This window comes from Rattus norvegicus, chromosome 2 (genome assembly GCF_021556685.1).
Source record: "Rattus norvegicus strain SHRSP/BbbUtx chromosome 2, alternate assembly SHRSP_T2T, whole genome shotgun sequence".
Taxonomy (NCBI): domain Eukaryota; kingdom Metazoa; phylum Chordata; class Mammalia; order Rodentia; family Muridae; genus Rattus; species Rattus norvegicus.
Window position 1 is genome coordinate 89,461,899 of NC_141535.1, and position 22,368 is coordinate 89,484,266.

General features: G+C 37.8%; 2 protein-coding genes across 6 annotated transcripts in view; one reads left to right on the forward strand and one right to left on the reverse strand.

The window, feature by feature from the left end:
- Ralyl (RALY RNA binding protein-like) overlaps positions 1 to 17,887 on the reverse strand; it is a 787,740-nt gene extending 769,853 nt beyond the window's left edge. For 2 of the 5 annotated variants that reach the window (XM_087618564.1, XM_087618536.1), the window contains exon 1: positions 17,479 to 17,887. Coding sequence is in view for 2 of the 5 variants with exons in the window: in XM_087618548.1 (XP_087474674.1) it covers positions 15,964 to 16,015 (52 nt within the window). In the remaining 3 variants the exon portion in view is untranslated. Of the gene's footprint in view, positions 1 to 15,963; positions 16,541 to 16,639; positions 16,727 to 17,478 lie in introns of those variants that run through there. The other 3 variants (XM_087618540.1, XM_087618548.1, XM_087618534.1) reach the window with 3 other exon arrangements.
- On the forward strand, positions 17,529 to 18,962 carry LOC147996155 (uncharacterized). Its single transcript, XM_087640498.1, has 3 exons — positions 17,529 to 17,551; positions 17,618 to 18,036; positions 18,521 to 18,962. Exons 1-3 carry the CDS (start codon positions 17,529 to 17,531, stop codon positions 18,556 to 18,558), a joined length of 480 nt encoding a protein of 159 aa, XP_087496624.1. The 3' UTR covers positions 18,559 to 18,962.
- Positions 18,963 to 22,368: the final 3,406 nt, after the last annotated feature.

The following is a 22,368-nucleotide window of genomic DNA, read 5'->3' on the forward strand; positions in this document are numbered from 1 at the left end:
AAACAATGCGGTTCATCTGTGATTATTTAATTTTAATTTTAGGCAATACATCAAATGCTAATTAAAAACAACAGTTAAAAACTAAACAAACAAAAAAACCTGTATAAGACTGGCTTGTGAGCCCAGTATCTGGAAGAATAAAGAGGATATCGAAGATCCAGGTCAGCCTGGTTTATGTCATGAATACAGGACATTATCTTATCTCAACATTCCTTCCCAAAAAGACACACACACACACACACACACACACACACACACACACACACACACACACAAATTATTTGCATAGGCATGTTAATACAGTTGACGTATAAATATATTTCCTGAATGCAAATATTGTAGTAATCGCCTTAATGCAGTGTTTTCTTGGACATAACATTCTTTCAAGATAGGGCAGTGAGTTAGGTCCTCTGCATCAGTGACTAAGGCTGCTTAGACTAGGGCCTTGCTGAATGAATGGAAAAAGAATTAGTGAGCAAGAGAATTCCATATACTTTAGAAAGGACAAATAACCAGAGCACAAGGCTGAGATTTGTAGTTCTCCAGGAGCCTATGCCAAGACTTTTTTTCAACTCCTTACAAACAATTTTTATAGAATACAATAAAATAAATTATGTTTTAAAATTGTGGAGGGAATGATACAAAGACATACAAGATGCAAAACTATTCCCTAAACATTGCAGAGTCTCAATTCCTTGAGCCAAAATGGCAAGCAGCCGCCCATCAACCAGTAGCCAAGAGTTTACTCTGAGCATTAATGGCATGGTGACTAAAAGCCTTCCTTAACCTACAAGGAGGACGTGACAGTGTAGTGTTTGGAAGGTTCCCTTAAGCTTAATGTAGAATTATCTCCTAGTACAATTACCACTTCTTAGAGTATTTTTTTTTGAAATTTCATAATGATTTATTCTACAGATAGAAAAGAAAACCACACCAAACAGTTGTCAAGGATTTAGAAAAGAAGGCACTGTATTTGAGGTAAGGAAGAAACTCAAGCCACTTGAGTGACAAATGGAAGATGCTATAAGCATGCTTTTCACATCCATCTGCTCTGTTTTGCAGATATCCCTTATTTGTTGTGGTGCTGAAAATGACTAATTTACACCTACTCAACCATTGAACCCCTACTCTCTTCTTAATCAATTTCCACTACATGCTTGAGGAAAAATCTGCCTGTGCATAAGACATTAATTAAAAAGCACTATTTGTTCTAAAAAGGTATTATGAAGACAATTTAAACAGAAGTATAAAGAAAATTTAGCAATATTTTAGCTAAGTGTTTATAGGCTATATAGAGTTTTCAGCGCTAACTCGAGTTAGAATACAAAATGCCATCTCATGAAGTAGAAAAGGGGTTCAAATGTCAGGTCTGGAATTATCAGAGAAAATATGACTTAATAACATAAATCACGGTTATTCGGTTCTGAAAGAATCCTGAATATATGTAAAATTGCTTCTGAAAATATTTTGCTGTGTCACATATTTACACAGTGTTATGGCATATGACTTAAATAATGTCTAATACGAATGAACCAGACTTTTCTAACGGGGCCAAATAAGAAAGCAAAATCTTTCCTGAACACTGGCTGGGATCTAGGCCTATGTTTGAATAAACGAGCAAATGTGTGGATTCTTATGAACTAAAAGTGCACATAAAGGGCTGGAGGGATTGTTCAGCAATTAAGAAAACTTAATTCTTTGGGGGAAAAGAGAAAAACAAGTTTCAGTTCCCGACATCCACATGCTAGTTTATAAGCCTCTATAACAACTTAGTTTCGGGAATCCAAGGCTGCTGCACACACATAACACACTCACACACACTCAGGCACACAAATGTACACATAAAATAGATAAAGCTTTCAAAACTGAATATAAGCCCACAGTGCTAGTAAACAGCACTCCTGAAAATAAGAACAACACTACACATTGTTTTTTCCCAAAATAACGAAGAGAAAATGATGCATGAACCAAAAAAAGCGACAATGAGCCACAATGGTGTGCAGGTATTAAATCCTCCTATACATGGCCTATCTTGTTAAAGTTACTTTAATTTGTGTCAAAGATATTTCAAAGACAGAGAACAACGATGTTAAATAGATGGGCCCCAAAGATTGAGAACTACAGATGTAACTTGAAGCCATGTCATCTAAATATTAATGGGCTAATTTTTCAAAGGCAACTGATTCCCAAACACGCCCTCACAGACACACTTACCCTCACAAGGAACTTATCCCTCACCCCTTGATAGGTTTGGGCGGGGGATGGTCGCTGAAGTTTAACTCAGAATAATGAAGCGATGGGGTCTGAAATCCAAAGCCCACGTACTCTTATTAAATTCCTGTTCCATAGGGTTTTATTCACAGACACTAAGTCACTTTAATTCTAAAACACAGAATTTATTTAATAACTTACAGACTGAAGGCACTTCATTCTATATATCACCTTTAAATATTAGTTTGGATATATTTGCTTCATGATGGGTCATATTTGTAGTTGAAACCACAAAGAAAAATTAATCCTCAGAATTAATAGAAAATTAAAAAAGAATTTTAGCTTTTAATATTATTTCTACTTAGATATTCACGATTGCTTGACCTTTCTGCACTATATATTATACAGTATCACACAACCTAGAATGATGAAAAACTTCAATTAAAAATTATTGGATAAATGCACTATGGAGCCATGGAATGGTATGAGAGCAACATAGTTTACAACTCATGTAAAACCTGTACTCACTGTTTGGAATTTGACAAATCCTATAAGGCAATGATCAGTTAATATCATCAAAATACCTGTTACCCTGTGCCCTCTACTGGAACCCAAAATGGAATTTTAATCTTTTCATGCCATACTTATGAATTACAAAAACTTCTCAAAGACCTAACCAGTAGTATGGGATGGCCTTAAGATCATACTATATCAACAATCTTTTGTTTGGACCTTAATTTTCTTAAATTGGACAAGTGTACAATTTTAAGTGAAAAAATGTTGAAGCATTTGTACTTTTGTTAAGAAAGATGCAAAGTCAATCCTGTTTTGATTCAGCCTTAATTTATCCGAGCTGGAGATTATTGTATATTGTAAATGGCAAATGTAGAAACAGCTGTATTTCAATTCAGCAATAAAATTAAATCAGGATAAATTTGCAAATAGTGGAAACTCTCTTGGCAAAAACCTCTCACAGGTATTGATTTTCATATTAATGTATCCTGGGAACACTTTCACTTAAGGTAATTTACAGGCAATACCAACAAAAAGATAAAGGTAAAAATCTCTTTGTAAAATTAATGTACCTTGCATTTAAAAAGCTGCCACATGAGTAAAGCTGCCGAAAATAAGGTTGGTCTTCCTGAAGGCAAAGCTTGGGTCTCGGTCTCTCCACACCCTGCCAGTCTCGGCACCCCACATTTATTCAATTTGCTGTTCTTTCATGCATATTCCTGTATTATAGTTACAAGTTCATAACTCTCTACCATACCCTTATAGATGCCTAGACAAGAAAATGTAGAAAACGTTGCCATGCCTATTGCTACTACTAAGAATTTTTGCCTTTCATATGAAAAACACATAAAACTTGCAAGTATGAAGCTCTTCAAACTCTTCCAAGTAAATGATCAGATTATGTTAGGAGACCTTGTGACCTCCGTCTGCTTCCAGTCATCATCTAGGCCAGACCGAACTAAGCATGTTCACAGTGTTTACTACCTACTCCCTGTGTCACTACAGTTGGGAACCCAAGCTTCATCGGTCACAAACGAGGGAGTGAGAAGAGCATTAAAACTGGTTTAGATGTAAGTTCTGATTTTTACGCACACTTACAACACACTTAAAAAAGAAAGTAACGCTATTAAGGCAAATCATTAGGCAGGTAAGTTCACAGTTTGGAGCTTATGTGCTTCTTGCTGGAGAAGTGAAGCATACCTTGATGTAGAGATAGAAATACAGTGGCAAGCTGTGGCAATAATTGTTTAATTTAATTTTATTTCGTTGTTTTCAGGTGCTATGAGCAGATAATTTATCAGAATACTGAAAATATCTGGAAAAGACTTCAAGTCCACCAAGGAGGACAATCCCTGATGCACAATCAATATAGATCAATGCTCCCTATGTACATGAGTGTATCCGTGTGCATTTGATATATTTGCATGTGCACATATGCTATTGAGTAAGTATGGAGGGCAGAGAACAACTTAGGTGTTGGTCTTTTCTTTCTACCTTGTTTGAGCCAGCTACGATTTATTGTGTTACAAAATATACACCAGTATAGCTGTCCACAATAGCTACAAGGGGATTTTCTGCCTCCACCTCCCATCTTGTGAGTGTGAGGATCACAGATTTATGCTATTGTGCCTGGCTTTACAAAGATGCAGGAGATTTTCAGTCAAGCCATCATGTTTGTGTCAAAAGTCCTGTACTCCTGGATCCATCTTCCCAGCCTTTGGTACCATTTCTACTGAAATACAGCCTGTGCAAACATTATGTGCCCAGCCTCTTTATGTTCAAGTCTAGACCTCATCATGGAGAAAATCCCTTTGATGCAAACTTAGGAAACGCATTTGAGCAAGACTAAAGACTATCTCATCTAATGAAAATATAAGATGGTGTAAATAAGGATGAGGCAACAAAGGATGAGCAGAGAATGAAAGACTCTGGTTTATCTACATTAATGGATCTCAGAAACAGAAAACAGGTTATGATACACAGAATCTACTGTTTATTTTCAAATATTTTCTCAAACTAAGGAGTCAATGGGGACTGAATCCATGAGTAAATTAAATTATTAAATTATCATTCTGTTAATAATACAGTGAGTGAATGACAGCAATAACCTGAACAATTCTCACTGAAACCATCAAATGGCAGGGGAATGTCCTAAGAGAGAAGTCTCTGTGAAGATGTCCATTCCTGGCAATAGCATCATCTCTTTATATGTAGAACCAAATTATGAGTGAATTGATTGAAAAAAGGCATATTTGGTAAAGTGGTTACCTTGCTTCTAAAGAATAAGAACTATCAAGGTAAATTTGATATTTCTTAGTCAACTGACCACATTTTGGGACTACTCCTTAGTACAAAATGAGTTGGAATGGATTTCAATTTATGTTCTTAATAAAAAGTGAAAGTTGAAATTGAAACAATCAGAGAGTATTTTAAAAATCTATCTTGGCTATGCTCTGAAAATGAATAAGATGTAGAAAAAGAATCTAAAACCATGACATAGTCCTGAGATTTTTCTAAGACCTGAGCCGTGGGCTTCGTGAGAGTCACACAGGTGCGAGTGCACTTGTAACCCACGTGTATCTCTGCACGTTAAATATAATATAAAACTGGATTTCAGAGACAGGATAGAAATGACAGGGCATGTTTGAAGTGATTTCGTAATGATGATATACTGATACATTGGGTTAGTTGGGTCAGATAGTACATAGAAATGAGCTCTATCTGTTTCCCTTGATTTATTTATCATGTGTGGAACATGTCAACTCTGTTGAGATCTCGGTACTGTTGGACTCTAGAACTCATGTCCTGATGGTGTGCTCACTTCAGCTCCTTGTCTATTCTTCTCTTCTTTTCTTTCTCATCCTAGAATTGCACCAGTTTCAATTGTTGGAACTGGAGCATGTAAGAAACATCAAGAAATTCTGAAATAAAATGATCACAAATTTGATAGACAGGGTTCTAAATTGAAATAAAACAGAATAGATATTTGTGCCAGGCTTCATTAATCCAATTTAAATAATTGTATAGCAAAAAAAGCATAGTTATTTTGTCAACCTGAGTAAAAAGATGATGTATTTCTTACATAAACTACGTTCATTTATTTTATGCCATCTGTATGTTTAGATTCAGAACTTTAAATTTTGAGTATTGTAAATATGCTACAAAAATTTGTTTATAAACCTCAGACTATGTATTAAAGTATAAAATGTGTATGAAATAAAGAACAAAATGATAAATATTGTAACTCTGAACGTTTTATTTTCATCATAATTCTACTGTTGCCTTTGCTTCTTTATTTATTCTCAAATTAGTCACTCAAAATATTTTAATGTTGATCGTCCTCTTCTTCAGCCCCTTAATGTTCCTTTTGCTCATCACTGTACAGTTCCTGTGTTACAGACTGATTACCTCATAAAGAAACAGGAACCAGGGCAAAACAAGCAGCAAAACTTGGGTGTTGGGAAAGCCTGGTAACTGGAGTTTGATGCCTGGAAATTGTGGACAAGAAAACTGATGCTATGAAACTGTCCCATGACCTCTATAGGCACTCTATATAATGCACACACATACCTACCTATCCGCAAGAAACACAGTAAGCTTCTGTAGCAGAAAGGCATTACACTCCAAATACGTCGTGTTCTTAATGATCTGAAGAACTATGTGTGTCTCTGTTTAATTATCAGCTTCATGAACCTTCTCATTACTGCCCAAGTCACTTCTAAACTCAGAAAGTGGACTAAACTTTGTTCTGTTACATTTTGCAACTTTTAAAAACAGACTCCCCCTAATTACACTGCCTTACTATAAAAACAAAAAAATAAGACACCCCCCATCAAATCAAACCAAAACAAAAACCTTCCTGAGTAAATACTACATGAGAAATGCTGTGACCACATAGAAAAATTATACTCGACTCTCAAAAGCAGGGCCATTATTAGTCCTAGTGACAGTAATGTTCATTCTTAACTGTCTTCTCCAAGTAGAAAGTTGATGTGAGACAACTAATTATGGAAGCATGCAAACTGTGTTAGAAAAATATCATTAATTCACACCCAAATCTAAGTGTCTTTTCTATTCTGGCTCCTAGGGGAAACCACTGTAGCACATACTTGTGCTTTAGAATTAACACATTTTTGGGTTCAGATATTATGAAGCAACTTTGTAGTTCTGAGATATTTTGCAAGTTACCCATTTGTTCCCCAGATCAGATTTGATCTCCTAGATCTGGATTAGGATAAAACAGTCAGGAACAAGATATCTAAGTATCTTCTCTCAGTGTGGTCCAGACTGTCAGTCAATACATCAACAAGAAGGAGATGGAGCAACAAAAGGACAGATACTACCCATTTCTTTTGGAACCAAGGCTTGAGACTAAAACTAACATGTGGACCACATTATTAAATATGTTACCAAATGCGCTGTGCATTTTCATCTAAATTGTTGTTGTTGTCGTTGTTGTTGTTGTTTTATATTGAGTTATTTCATTGCAGTACACATATTACTGTTTCTGGTTCCAATAAATGACCTCTTTATAAGTGACTGACTACATTTCCACATCCTATGATACATTTATTTCTGGATTACTGGAACACTATACAGACATAAGTAAAATGAACACACATATTTCATGGCTCTGCTCTCTTTATAATGTAATGGAAAAATAAAACCCCAGAAGTCACAAACGGAAAAAGGCTTAAGTGTTACAGATTATAAACTTGAAGAATTTCCGTTGGTGCTTTTTTATACACTTCTAGCTTTCCTTTACATTTTTTGTCCTGTCATGGTATTTTTTAAAAATAGCTTTTACACTGAGGTTCGCAGTAATTCAATATATCATCTATTGTCTCTTCCTTAGCTACATGTAAGCCTTACCACTCTCTAAAGAGCGCTCATTTTTATCTATATTTCATTACAAACCTAGATGCACAAAATTCTCTGAAGCTGCAGTTATTTCATTGTGATCCTCCAATTCTCAAATCTTAACCTTCCTGCTCTATTCACCTCAGAGGTGTCCTTGTCTCCTTGTCTAACCCAGTTTTTTTATTGTCATTCCACAGGACTTTGGACACCTGAATTATACTGTCTTTGTTTCACACAGTTCCACTTTGCAGACCTCACATGCTTACCTGACACCTTTAGTCACCGGCATTTTTGTTGACTGCATGTGACACAAATGTGTATTTGGCTAAGTTCTCAGAGAACTTCGGGTTAATCTTGACTTAACACTGTGCTTTCAAATATCTGAGAAGACAGATTAACTAACACTGGGATAGAAACACAGAAACTAGAAGCATGAGGTTATCATGGACCCCAAACAAGAATGAAGACTTTCTCTGGCAACACTAAGCCAGCACTCTAATTTCCTCAAGAAATGCTTCTGAGAGCTATGCAGTGAAACTCAATGTGGGCTTTATGTGGCTAGTCAGCGTGTGTAATTCATCAAGTAACTCTGTCTCTCACAAAGTAGGATGGGTTCATTCAAAAGGTAAGTCATTTAATGGCTTAGTAACTGTTAGAATTTTGCCTTTTAATATAATTTTATTTATAACACTGTGAATTTATATATTTTGCTTTATTTACTGTTTTATAATTCATTATATTCGTGCTTAATACGGAAATAAATCCCAATTTGGTAATTAGAACATCCTTCAAACTACCTCATGTTTCCACTGATATAACTAATTTACCTTTGAGTATTTCTCTTGCTTTCCACCATAAAACATCTGAGATTTGGTATCAAGAGATTTCTCTCCCAGAACTGGGTTTCTTAGCTGAGGATAGTTTCCCACAAGCCATGATATATTAGGAGATTTACATCTCCTAATGTCAAGCACATGGCCTTGAATTTTTTCACTATACATCGATAAGTGAATTGTTGAATGTGTCTTTAAAAGCTTCATAGTGCATTGTAATACTTAGAGATTATTCTTTTATTTGTTTATTTCGTTCTTAGAATAGCAGTACTTGTTTTTGGTTTTTTTAAATTTTGTTTTGTTTTTCTACATGTAAAAATTACGTTTATATTTCCACAAAATATCTCACGTCCCTGGGAAGATCATGTTACATATATAAAACATACATACACACATACACACCCATAAAATTTTAGGAATATACCTTTTTAAGATGTTACCACAGCATATCCAATATGATCATTATCTCATTGACTTGTCTAATTCTATTCTCTCTCATTTATTTACATTTTAAAATTAAGTGATTTAAACCACAGATGCAAGAAAATCTACTTCTTCAGTCCTTGCATTTCTTTGTGCCTATAATTTACTTCTATTGAGTACTCCCAACCACATGTATATGCATGCATGCACACACACACACGCACACACACACACACACACACACATCTACATCCACACACAGTACACACATACTATTTTCAACAGCACTTATTTTTCTACATTGTACCATTCCCTTGTGCATCAGAGTAGAAAAATGCAGGTATTAATCAAATATATGGCCCAGTCTGTTTTATCTCCTCCTAAATGTTTTAATAACAGTTTTGTAGTATGTCCTCCTGGCCTTGAATCTTCTAACTTTCAGTCACAGAATGGTTATTTCTTCCTTAATTATTGCTGGAACTTCAAATCAGTATTATGTACAAATCTACAAGCAGTTTCTGATCCTCGAGTGTACAAGGGCTTTACAAACCATTTCAGCTATTGTTTTCTTTTTTTTTTTTTTTTCCGGAGCTGAGAACCGAACCCAGGGCCTTGCGCTTACTAGGCAAGCGCTCAACCACTGAGCTAAATCCCCAACCCCTCAGCTATTGTTTTCTAACACCAATTTCCAAGATACCCAACCCAGACTCTAACATCAGGTGGAAGATTTTAGCCCTTGCTTCACCTTGGCTTTTAAACAAGCGACTGTGCACATGTGCGTTGTATTGAAAAAGCAGCCAGGTTCACTCCTTCTTCATTCACTCTGCCCTCATTCTGCTTCAGGTTTCTCATTCCTGAGAATACCCACGTTTCTAAGCCCCAAGGAAACTCTTTTATAATAGAAGTTTTTCACACATCTGAAATAGCAATTAAACACAGCATCTTAAAATACCCTTTTGCAGTTGCACGTGTTTTACAATATTAACAAACAGATAAAAATGAGCTAAAAATGTCACATTCAAATAGGTGTAACAGTGAAAATCAAAGATAAAGATGAGGTGAGATGTTGTCAGACAGAGGCAACACCAGTATTTATAGCCTTGCCTTGGGACGGCAGGGATAGCTTGTTTGGTTACCTATCCAAAAGACTCATTTTTCCATTTCATACATCAGAGTTTGGAGGAAAGTGATTCACACTGCTGTAGACTTGAACTCAGCAGCTGTGATTACATGCCCAAGTTCTCCACATTCGCACATGCCTAGTAAACAAATACTCAACGTTTCTCACAGGGTTCTACAACGCAACTGCAGACAAAGAACAGTTTATTTCATCACAGTTTCAGATTTGCCTGCACTTAAAGAGTCTTGCATAAATGTGTGCTAGCACAGTCATTCGGTGAGATTCTTTAGTGATTCTCCATGTGATTCTACTTAGTGTTATTTCCAGCTTAAGTTCTCCCTAATGACAGATACAAAGTAATAAAAACTTACCAAACTACAGTCTCTGTAATGTATCAAGAGGAAACACATAGAGCTTATTTTGTACTAGGAAAAGCAATGCAACTCATAATCTAGTCTACACACAATGCTCATGTGTGCAAGAGGCAAGCCAGGAGATGTCGTTCAGAGTTCCCAAGTATTCCTTCCTCCTTTACCAGCCCTGTGAACTCTGGAAGGGTATTTATTTTTCAATGTTAGCTTTCTTCAACATGTGCAACAGGGATGTATGTACTTCCTACTCAGTAGGGGAACAAGTAGTCCCCTACTTGGGTAGTCGTGTTGCACAATGTCATGCTGGAAAATGGAAGTTTGTCCTCCTCACAGTGCCTGAAGGTGCTATAGGAACTGCTGAAGGCGATTGTCGCGAATCATCAATTCTGAACACTAAACACAGCAATAGGAAACAACCAGCCCAAAGGAAACCAGCAGTATTATTCTGCCAAGTCTGTTATGGAGATAGTCACATTCTGATTGCAGTTACTGTCAATACAACAAACATTTCCTGCCTACTGGAATCACAGGCCCCAATGGGAAAGCCTCTTCTGTTGTTTATTAAATGGACATGATATGCCTGTCAAATTCCCTTATGGATAAATTTTTACTCATGATAGCAATGCTGTCATATTTAGTCAAAGAAGATCTTTGGTAGTGGTGGTGGTGGCAGTGGTTTTTTGTTTGTTTGTTTGCTCCAGTGGTCAGTACTGACTGCAGAGCCTCATAATTGGTCAAAGTACAAAGAATAAATGACTGTTTGATGTCAATCCATAAGGGACACTTTCCTAACATCTCCATAAGCCCTTCCCAGTGTAGGGAACATCACAGAAGGGCAGTTAGAAGAAAGAGCTGAGGGAAGGGAGACCTGAAATAATACTGACTTCCAGCTATGACAAGGCTGTAGACGTTAACTCAGCAGTGATCATATACCTAGGCTCTGCATGTGACTGGGACTATCTACATGCTGTCTTCGAAGGGCTCCTCCTGTGTATATGCATAGATAATGGTTACTGGGACGGATAGAAACTTCCTTTATTGATAAGTCAGTGGTAAGGGGTCTACATTTCTGTAAAGAAGCTATCACTGTGTTCCTGTCAATAAACTGAGAGCTTCACTGGGACATACACACACAGACACACATATATGCACAGACACACACATACATGCACACATGCACACAAACACACAGATCGACACACACACAGAGACACACACAAAGACAAACACACAGACACACACACAAACTCACACAGACACACATAAACACACACCAGACACACACAGAAACACACACAGACACACCCACAAACACACAGACACACACACAAACACACACACAGACACACACACACAAAGACATACACACAGACGCACAGAAACAGACAGCAGAGGGAGGAGATTAATAAAAGGAGAGGACAGGAGAATTGGGATGAATATCATTGAAATATATTGTGTACATGTATAAAAATGTCATAATGCATATTACTAATATAGCTATTTTTAATATAAGCTAATAACATGTTTTAAATGAAATGTTAGTTCTCTTCGATTTTGTTTGTCTTTAACATCAAATAAGAAACTAATAGCCTTTCTCTATCCCTAACAAAATTTCTGGACTACCCAGGAATATGTTGCATATATATCAAATATAGGTAAATATCTTATCTACACTCTTACATTATATATAAATACAATTAATTTGCAGTGTGAAATTGAGGGAAAAAACTAACTAGTGTACTCCAAACAAAAATAATATTAATTGGTGAGTTTAATTATATTTTACCACAGATATATTGTGCGTATAAACTCTATTTTTTCATTATTGCCCATTTCAGGAAATGAGAAACCAGGACAGTGTTCCCATGCCCTTCATAATTTCCCTCGCACTTAGATTTAAACATGGTAAGAGAAGTCTGGCAGTGTTGACTGCAGGTGAGGAGTCTCCAAGGACATGCCAGAGGACATATATCCTAGACAATGTTCTGGCACTTTTGTCTCTGTTCTAGTAATAGAGAACAAAAAAGGAAATTAACCTGAGTAAGTATCAGAAAAACATGAAGATAATCCAGTGCAAATAAAGATTTTTAAGTTTCTGAATTAACTAGGAAGCACAACATCAATTTTCTTAAATACAAATTTAGTGATTAGCATAAGTCTGAGAAAACAAAAACAAAAAAATTCATAGGTACCTCATATCTAACAAAAGTTGACCATAACCAAATCAAGTCTATGTCTTATGCAAATAAAACTTTGTAATAAGTGGAAGTCCGTGGCTGAGGTGTTCAGACCTACCCAGGTGCTGAGTCTGTACTAAATACAGAAGCAGTACTGCATCACCAACAGAATCACAAGGTTCTGCTCTGTGATTATTTCTTTGTGATTGTGATACAATAAAATGAACTATTTCACTGTCTCTACTAGGAAAGATTATATTATTGATGTCAAGCACTAAAAATATATTAGGTAAAAAACATGATAAATTATGAAAGTCTAAAAACATTTTATATAGTTAACTTGAAAAAATGATTAAAAAAATAAGATGTTAATAACAATTTTGGCAATCAGTGAAGGAATTTTGTAAACTCAACTTTTCTTACTTTATGGAACCCTATAATCAATAGAAAAAAAAACTAATCAGTGTTCCCCCAGTATGTCATAAGCTAGTTTATGTTTCTTTATGGTCATGCAGTAACAGTCATGACCAACCATGCTGTTAAATAACCTATTTTGAGATACAGTTAATCCTTCTTCTACAATAAACTCTAGAATTCCTTATTATTGTGATAAGAATTCTAAATATCCATTTCACTTGCATTTTCCCTCCATAACAGAGCTTTAGTAGACTTCAAGTCTCGTTTGATCTGATGCACTACCTAATGACTTACAATATCAGTTACCAAAGCATGGCCACATCTCACTCAGTGGAAACCTCTCAAATACAAGCACATCACATACCTTTTACTCTCTTATCCGAAGCATAATGTTTTACTTGAGAAATTCACATTCAAAGGCTAGAGAAATGGCCCAGACGTTAAAAGCATTATCTGTTCTTCCACAGGACCAAAGTTCAATTCTCAGCACCTACATGATCATTTATAAAAGTATTTAACTCTAGTTCTAGGGGACCTGGCACCTGCTGCTGGCCTCTGTGGACACCAGACATTCGCACAATGAACAGACACACATGCATATAATGTGTCTGTAAAATACAGCAAAGTACTTTTTAAAAACAGAAGTATATTTTATTGGTCTGAGAAAATACACATTTATGATAGTTCAAATTATTCTTGTATTTATTTTACATTATTTTCAATTAAAATATGAGAATTCATATTTACATATTCTCTTCAAATAACTAGTCTTTCATAAAAATTAAGACATCACTTTACAGCAAAGTAACATACCTTCTGTAGTTAAATACATTACTGAATATATCTACAGTGATTAAAACTTTTTTAACTTACATATAACACCAATATAATGTAGGTAAATTGGCACAATCTCAGAGGAGAAAAAAACAAATTACCAACCTGATTCTAAACATAAGAAGAAATTTTATTGAAAATTATGTTAACAGCAAAAAGTTATTTTAAATATATTTGGACAAAACACACATACAGGACTGAACACCAAAAAGATTTTGTTTTTCTGCAATGTTTGCAGTCAAAAGAAACTATAAATAAATTAATCCATTGTTTTTAGGAATGCTAAGAATATATATTGTAGAGAAACATTCTGGGAAATTTAACAAGTAGTTTTAGGTTTGTGAAAATTTCATCACAAAATTTTAAAATAGTAGAGGTTCAGTAAACAGTTATTCCCTGTCCTTTTAACTGGCAAATGCATTCTCTCTCTCTCTCTTTTTTAAATAGTACAAAATAGCCAGTGATAAAAATGAAATGGATGACTAAGTTGATGAGAAGTCTGTTGGGAAGCTGGGTCAATGAATAAAGCATGTATTTTCCCATAAGAAACCAGTAGGCGGTGCCAACTCTAGTACATTACCTTCCACAGCTTTAAACCCCAAAACTGCACAAGAGAAGATCAGTGACAGAGCTGCACTGTTGCTGGCTCGCTTAGGGGAGGTAGGGGTTAGAATGATTTGGAAGTCACAGATAAAAATGTAAAATAAATATTTTATACAATGAAAAGTAAACATTAAATAAATGAAGCACAAGAACACAACAGGCACGGTCTCCATGTAGAAGGTTGCCACTGGAAACTTCCCTCTCTGCAGATAACATCTCTGATTTCAGTCTCGTGTGGGAAAAACTCGCACTGTAAATTAGCTGGCAAGTCTCAGAGGAGAGAATATAGCGAGGCTGGGACAAAACCAGCCGGCTAATGGGTAGCCAGGGTTACTTACTCACACAGTTTATGTCTTTCTCCCTCACTCTGACTCTTTTTGTTCTGTTTTGATTTTCAGAGAATAAAAGTTTTGTCAGTACATGACCTATGAAAAGTATCCACACACATCATTTTAAATGAGCTTTTCTACATATGTAAAACAAAATGATTGAAATTTAAAAAAAATCATAGTATACTGTAAATGTACATTGTATACAGTATTGTATAGCATATTGTAATACTCATACTTTGATAAGTATTTTGTTTGCTGTCTGATCCACATGAAAGTGTGTGTTTAAGCTATGATCTCACAGTACAAAATAGGAAATTTCATATTTTTGTTTAGAGTTATAATACAAGCCTCAATTTTACAACTATGCACTTCAAGCAATTGACTGGTGTTTACAGGGAGTAAAATGATCGTTTTCTCACTCAAAAATACAATGAGACTTCTTAATGAGAAGTTGCCTGGCCTTAGACGAAGGAATGAATGAACCACCTCATATGTATGCAACTTGCAAGGATCTTAGAGTTATACAAGTGTGGTACAGGTAAAATGCATAACTTCCTCGCTATTGCATTAGAATACCTCCCTTGGATTCTTTATTATTTCACTGCAAAGCATAAAACACAAACATCAAACTTTTCATCTCACAAGCTGCACATATAGAAAATTCAATAAAATATTCTGCTAGAAAATATATAGAATAAGTTATTAATCATTTTGTTATAGGTCCTTGTTTTCTGAAGTTTTAAGTTTTAATTTTTTTTAGATAACCTAGAAGAAAACTTAATAAGGCAAAACAATACCATTTCAGTTTATTTTATCGGAAGCCAACCAGAGTATGTGAGTAAATTTAACAGTGAACTCATTCAAGGTTGGAAAAGAAAACGAAGGGTTCAGAATCAACGTCCCCAATTACTCCTAGTTCCTTTTCAGAATTTAAGATTCATTCTATGCCTTTCCCATACTTATTTGGGAACTAAATCCCCCCCCCCCGATTCTGTTAATGTGAAAAGTAGAGAAAAGATTTTCTTTTTTTAATTGCCAGCCAGCACATCTCTGAAAAGTACTGCTGCGTTTATGGATACATGCAACAGGGTACTCAAACATTATAGTCAACATTCAACACTCAGTACTTCAGCATGACCAACAGTGGCCACCTTCAGTGGCCCTTTGCCCAACACTGTTGTCGACCTGGGGGAGGGGGTACCTACACAACCAGTATCTGGTGGTTAAGAAGAAGGACACACTATTTTTAAAGAAAGGATAATTTTGTACCTTGTAGGCGTCGTCTCATTAAACGCAAGTATGCACCGGTACAAGTGACCATTCCCTCTCAGAAGACACCAGCAAGGGCTTAAAACCAACGCGACGCCGCCGGGAAAACATGAGGGAAACCACAAGGAAGATGTGAAACCGCCAGAGCTAGCGGAGGCGGTTGGGAAGAACCCACTGCACTGCTCCCGCGGGGCGCAGAGGCAAGAGAGAGGCGCTCAGGGACCGCTGCCATCCTAGACACCTCGAGCTCTGGCCGCCTGACCAGCCGCCAGCCCCGGGGCGGCCGCGGTCCCCGCCCCTTCACCTCTCCATCTCCCGCGCCCAAAGGGCGGGATCACCCCAAGGCCAGCGCCCCGCGGGGCCCTCGGATTCCTGTGCTGCGGGTGGTTCAGGCTAACTTGCCCGACCGCCCGCCGAGCTTCGGTTCCCCAGCAGTCACCCTAGCCTAGGCGCCACCGGGGGAGGGGGGTGTGTGCATCTTCATAACCAACGCGGCCCCGAGAGCACTTTGGTTCTGGCTCCCGGCGCAGCTTTCCCCATTGCGGGCTCGGACACAGCCAGGAACCGGCGCGCACACGCGCACACACCCTCGCACATGCACACACGCGCGCACACAGACTTCTTGGCCAGCGTTGCCATCACACACCCGGGGAACGCCGCCGAGGGGGCCAAGTACCTGCTCTCTGCGAGCTGTTGTGCTGTTCACTTCATCCTCCGTTGACAAGGAAACCAAACCGCACTTCATTTTTTTTTTTCCAGAAAAACCTTCCACTGCCATCATTTGAAAATTGATTTACGGGGAGGGGAGAAGGAGGAAGAAGGGATAATATAGATATAGATATCAGGATATCTATCATAAAATTATCTCGGGTTTTTTAAATAAAAAAGTCAAATGTGCAAAAGTCATAGTTAATGTAAAGGAGGAAAAAAGCAATTGCTTAAAAATAATCCCTTTAACTAGCTGCAAGAAAAGTTTCATGTTATCAACTGATATCAAAAACAGGAGGGGAAAAACGAAATATTTCTCACAGGCTTCCAAAAAGGTCATAAAAATGCAAAATTAATGTCTTTGCTCAGTGGTGCGAATCGAATTGCAAGACGACAAACTTGTGAACACTGCTGGAAAATCCCACCTACACAAAAATGTAATCGGAAAAAGAGTACGTAAAAAAGAGTTAGAAACATGCTTTCTTATCTTTACAAAGGGAAAAAAAATAGGCACCACACTTCACAACGCTTTTTCCATAAAACCAGTTGCACATTTTGCTGGACTTGGGAGCCGCTCGCAGCCAGCACCGCTGCCGCGGACTCCCAGACACAGCGCCTTGTCTAGAGAACCATCGCATGCTAGGAAAACTTGATTTAGGAAAAGGCTTAAGACCATGCTCGTCAGCTTTCCCAAATACAAACAATAATCAAAGAAGTGGGAAGAAAAAAAAAAGAAGAAGAAGAAAAACAAAAACAAAAAAAAGGAAAAAAAGAATAGGACAAGAATGCCACTGAGAAGGTACTCACCGAGCGGGAGTAAAATGTTGGAATAAAAATGAGATTTAGGAAAATACAGTATGGCGGTGGAAGAAGGAATGAAGCGCGTTTTTTTCTCAGTCTCTGCCTCGGGCACTGACACGTGATTCGGAGCCAGGCGGACTTGCAGGCGGCGGGGGACCGCGGCTGCTGGGCGACCTCGGAGCCCTCGAAGCCCTCTGAGCGGCTTGGGCAGGCGCGGCGGTGGGAGCCGGGCGAGGCGGCCTCCTTGGCGAGCCGGGACTAGCAGGTGCCGCTCACGCTGGGCTGAGCGCACGCACACGCACACGCAGACGGGCAGGGCGCGGGCTAGCGGGGACCGCGCGGGGCGGGCCGGAGGCGCGCAGCTGCCGCCGCCGCCGCCGCCGCCGCCGCCGCCGCCGCCGCCGCCGCCGCTGCTGGTACTGCCGCTGGTGCTGATGCTGCGGGCGCTCCGCCAAAGAAGAGCAGCTCAGGGATGTTCGGCAGAGGCATCAGAGGGCACACAACTTGCTGTCCACTGCAAAGTTGCCGCTTGCCACTTCCTTATTATTCGGTTTTCGTCTCCAGGTAGTTTCCTGCAGAGAGCTCTTGTCCCTCTCCCCAAGTTTCACTCTTCAAGCCCGGTTTAACTCGATCGTTTTATTCATTTGATCTCGGGGCTCCTATTTCTTCTAGACTGCTTTGGCTATGTCACTTCCTCCCCCTAGGTCCGTTTCCCACCTTGTGGTTCTCAGAGAACCTGGATTCCTGCCGTGCGTTGGGGGGTGGGGGGCGTTGTCACTGCAAAGCCAACATAAATCCCTTTGGCTGTCTTGGGGTGTTTCCCATATAAAAGATTAAAAAAAATATATATTTGGAAAAATCCCATCCCAGGTTTTCGTTTGCTTGTTGCATGATGCTGGGCGGGGTTGTGAATGTGGATAATTTATTCTTTCCTGGGCCAGGCATTGTTTGTTTTGTCTGCTTGAGCAACAGCTCCGACCTGTCTGGAAGGCTCTGTGGTCCAGGCTGCAGGCAGGGTCCTTCTGACTCCTGCAAGTTGTTTTCTCAGGCTGCAAGTCCAAGGAGAGGAGCAAGGGAGACAAGTGAGTCTATTGTGTGAGTGCTTGCCCGGCAGCAGGCACCTGGCGACGGTCGAGAGGGGGAGATGTGCGCCACTCAAGAGAAGGCTGCCAAAGATCAGCCAGAGCCAGGCGGCTGAGCAGTGCTTTGGAAGGTGGAAGCAAGAAACAGAGAGTTCACCAAGCATCAGCTGAAGGATGCCTGTCGAAACAAAGATGCCATCAGCCAATCACTGAGTGCTTTGCGATTCTTCCTCTGCTGCCTGTTGCAGAATCAGCTTTCTGGGCTCTGCAATGAATTAATTTTCCTTCATCTTTCATGCAATATTCTATCAAAACCATTTCTTCGTGTTGCTTTGAACCTGGATTGCACAAAATTAATTGCCAGGTGTGTATTATAAAATGAAAATAAATACAGTCTCTTGACTCGCATATTTCTACTCTGATCTTTATGCCTCTCTTTCCACCTTTGATGTTGAAGATAAAATATCTGCTTTGGATGGAGCCTAACCTGGATAGTTTCAACATTTAAGTATGTTCATCACAGAGAGCTCCAGCAGCAAATGTTTCTCCAACATTCTTGGGAAAATTCATTGATCAAATAAAGTCTTAAGCCACAATTTAAATAAAAGTTATTTAACATAGTTCAGAAAAACATTAAATATTTATCTTGGTAAATTTCCAACTGAACTCATTTACTCTACACACTTCCCAGATATGATGTGAAATGCTGACAGAGACAGATGGTTGAATCTAAGTAGAGTCCAGAACTTCAGGAGCCTAAGTTCTGTTGAAAAGCTACTGGATTTTCCTCTGGATAACTCACAGCAAATGTGGATTGTGCTGAGGTCTTGTTGAGCTTCCTTTTTTGTTTTGTTTTGTTTTGTTTTTAATAGATCCCTTCAAATACAGCTCTTTGCTTCCATGTCTCATGAATTATGCTATTTAAACGTGAGTTTGTTACATTTTTCCAAATTTTCTACCCCATAAGAATATCCAGATCCAAATACACTAAGGAGAAGTTAGTTCCAATGAACATATTTCCCATAATTCGTAGAAGTATTGTACTGTGAGCAACTTCACATTAAGAATGGGTTTTGGAGCCTCCTATCCGTCCAGGCAGTGTCTGAGTTTAGAGAGTTATTCAAGAAGAACTTTGAAAAACAAGCTGTTTAGAATTGCACTGCAGTAATGGCCGCCAGCCAATCACAGTGATTGTCAGGCTTTTATTATTCAATAAAATGACTCCCCTTTATGTTTAATGCAGCTCTGCTGAGGAAAAGCAAGCCATCAATATCCTCCTTGCACTTCTTCCATTACTTACATAATTGCAGCTCAGTGCTTAAAATATTCCACTTCTTGCTTCCAAGATGACATTCTCCTCCTTTTAGGTTTCACCGCCACATTAAAAACAGGAGTAAACAAAGTCAGGTCGAAGGAACAGCATTTAAAAAGTGAGTCTGTCATTTAATTCTTCGTGACAAAGACATTATTATCCTCATTCTAAATACTTAGTGAGACAAAGTTAGAGTTGAAATCATCTGTGGAAGACTCTATTGCTATTGCACATGAGAGATGTGGTTGGACCAGACTTAAATCTAGTTTTATAACTAGAACAAAGTACTACAAATACTGCATGAAAGAAGTTAATTCTCAAGAGCTGTTGTTGATGTCACTTAACAGAAACCTGCTTTTCTTAAATTTAGTATACACAAAGAGCATTGTGAGGCCAACTGAGCTGTACTGCTCACACCCAATAACAATTATAGCACATATAATTTTATTGACATTTTTGATTACGTAAAACATAAGAGAAAGGACATAAGCATTTACAATGTTAGATTCATATAGAATACACGTAGAAAAAACACAAGTAAAATACATTTTTAAATGGGGAAAATAGTGTTTAAAGGTTTCCTAAGCAAAAGACAAATAGACAAACAGAACTCTTCAAAAGATGTAGCTGTGCCATTCTGCTCTATGCTTGTCTTCAACAGTTAAGGACAGAACCTTCTGGAGGTTTGAAGAGACAAATGACTTTTCTGATTCTGCTCTGAAGTCATTCATGCAGTACATGCAAATAGGAAGTATACTAAATTTAAGATGAGACCACTAAACGATGATGCTAGAGGAAAAGTCTATTTTGAAATCAGTGCTGTGCAATTTCAACTTTTTGTCAGGAGATATTCAAGACATATGAAATATTTATGTGCACAAACATATGAATATAGACAGTTGGAAATTATGTACTATATAATATTATGGCTTGAAATAGACATGCTTATAAGCAGTGCCCTTAAATCCCTTTTTTTAAAAAAAGTTGACAGGAATTACCAAATTCTTACAAATTTATTCTCAACTTTTCATTATTTTTTCCTCATTATGGGTTCTGTTACTACTAATCAACATTTGTTAGAAGTTTTGATTGCCCTGAGTATACTTCTCCATATTCCTATCCGAAGGAATTACAATATAGATAGCAAGACATTTCATCATGAAATGTATACCAGTTGCCTTGGATGACCAGGCGATATGAAAACATACACAATACGGCATGAGGAAGCCAGCACAGGAAAAAATGTCAGGAATTAGGTGTGATTTGGTTATAAATATCTTCCTCTCAACATAAAAGTGTTTATAGAATTCAAAGACATTCAGAAATATGTATTGGAAAATAAACCAAATTGTCGTAATTAATGTATTTAGATATTCAGTGAATAAATATGTTTATTGATGAGAAAGTACACATATAATTAATACATAAACTAATGTTATTTCTTGAATATATTTACTTTAGTGGAATGGTTTGAGTAGAGTTCTAGTGACCTATGCACTAGAAGTATGTGTACAAAAATGCTCTGATGTCTTCTTCATGAAACACTTGAGAGAGGGCAGAACAAGTCCAGTACTGTGTTATTGCTCATTGATTACTGATCTGTCAGTCACCCCAGTAATGTGTATATAAAATGTGTCACTTTATACATTTAGAAACTGGGAATTTTTCCAAGGTAATTCTTTAGATTTTTTCAATGAAAATGAAAATGTGGCTGTCTGCAGGCTAAACATAAGTGTATGAAAAAGTTCTAAATGTTAAGAATATTAAGCTAATTAAAAATGCTTTAATACAAATTAAGATAAGCAAATGAGAGTCCTTCAGGGGTCAAAGACATGGGGGAATTTATATGAGGTGAAACAAAATGTGATTGAGAAAGTTTATTAAGAAAAACCACCCACCACTCAATTTTTTTTCTGATTCTTCAAATATGAGATACTCAGAAATTCTATGGGGTGGAATTGTGGTAGTGCCAACCCTTAGTTGTACTTTTGGAAGGCCAAGGCAGATGGATCTTTGTGGGTTTGAGGCCAGCCTGGTCTAATTAGGGAGTTCAAGGACAGCCTAGACCATATAGAGGTACCCTGTTTCAAAATAAAAGAGGCAGAGGGGCAGAGAAAGGGAAAGGGGATGAGGATTATAGGGAGGGAGAACGGGAGGGAGACTTTATAATCAGAAACAGATGCTCTGAAAGACTGTCACTAAGACTGCCAGACTGCAGCCTACAGGAAGAGACCTTTCTTATCTGTTGAGAGGGCTACAGACCCTGTAACAGGCATGTCAACTTCTGGGCAATGGTGAGTAAAAACTCAGAGAAAGTACAAGTTGTTGAAGAAAAGAAAGATTTCTTCTTTAATTCTAGTGATATTGCTAACAACGTCCAATACAGTCTTAGTCTTGGTGTAAGTTTTCATAAAGAAATTTCTTTAAGCATGCACTTCCTTTGAAATTGTTACATTCAAGGCAAGAAAGCAAACCACTGAAGGTTTGGGAAGATCATCACTT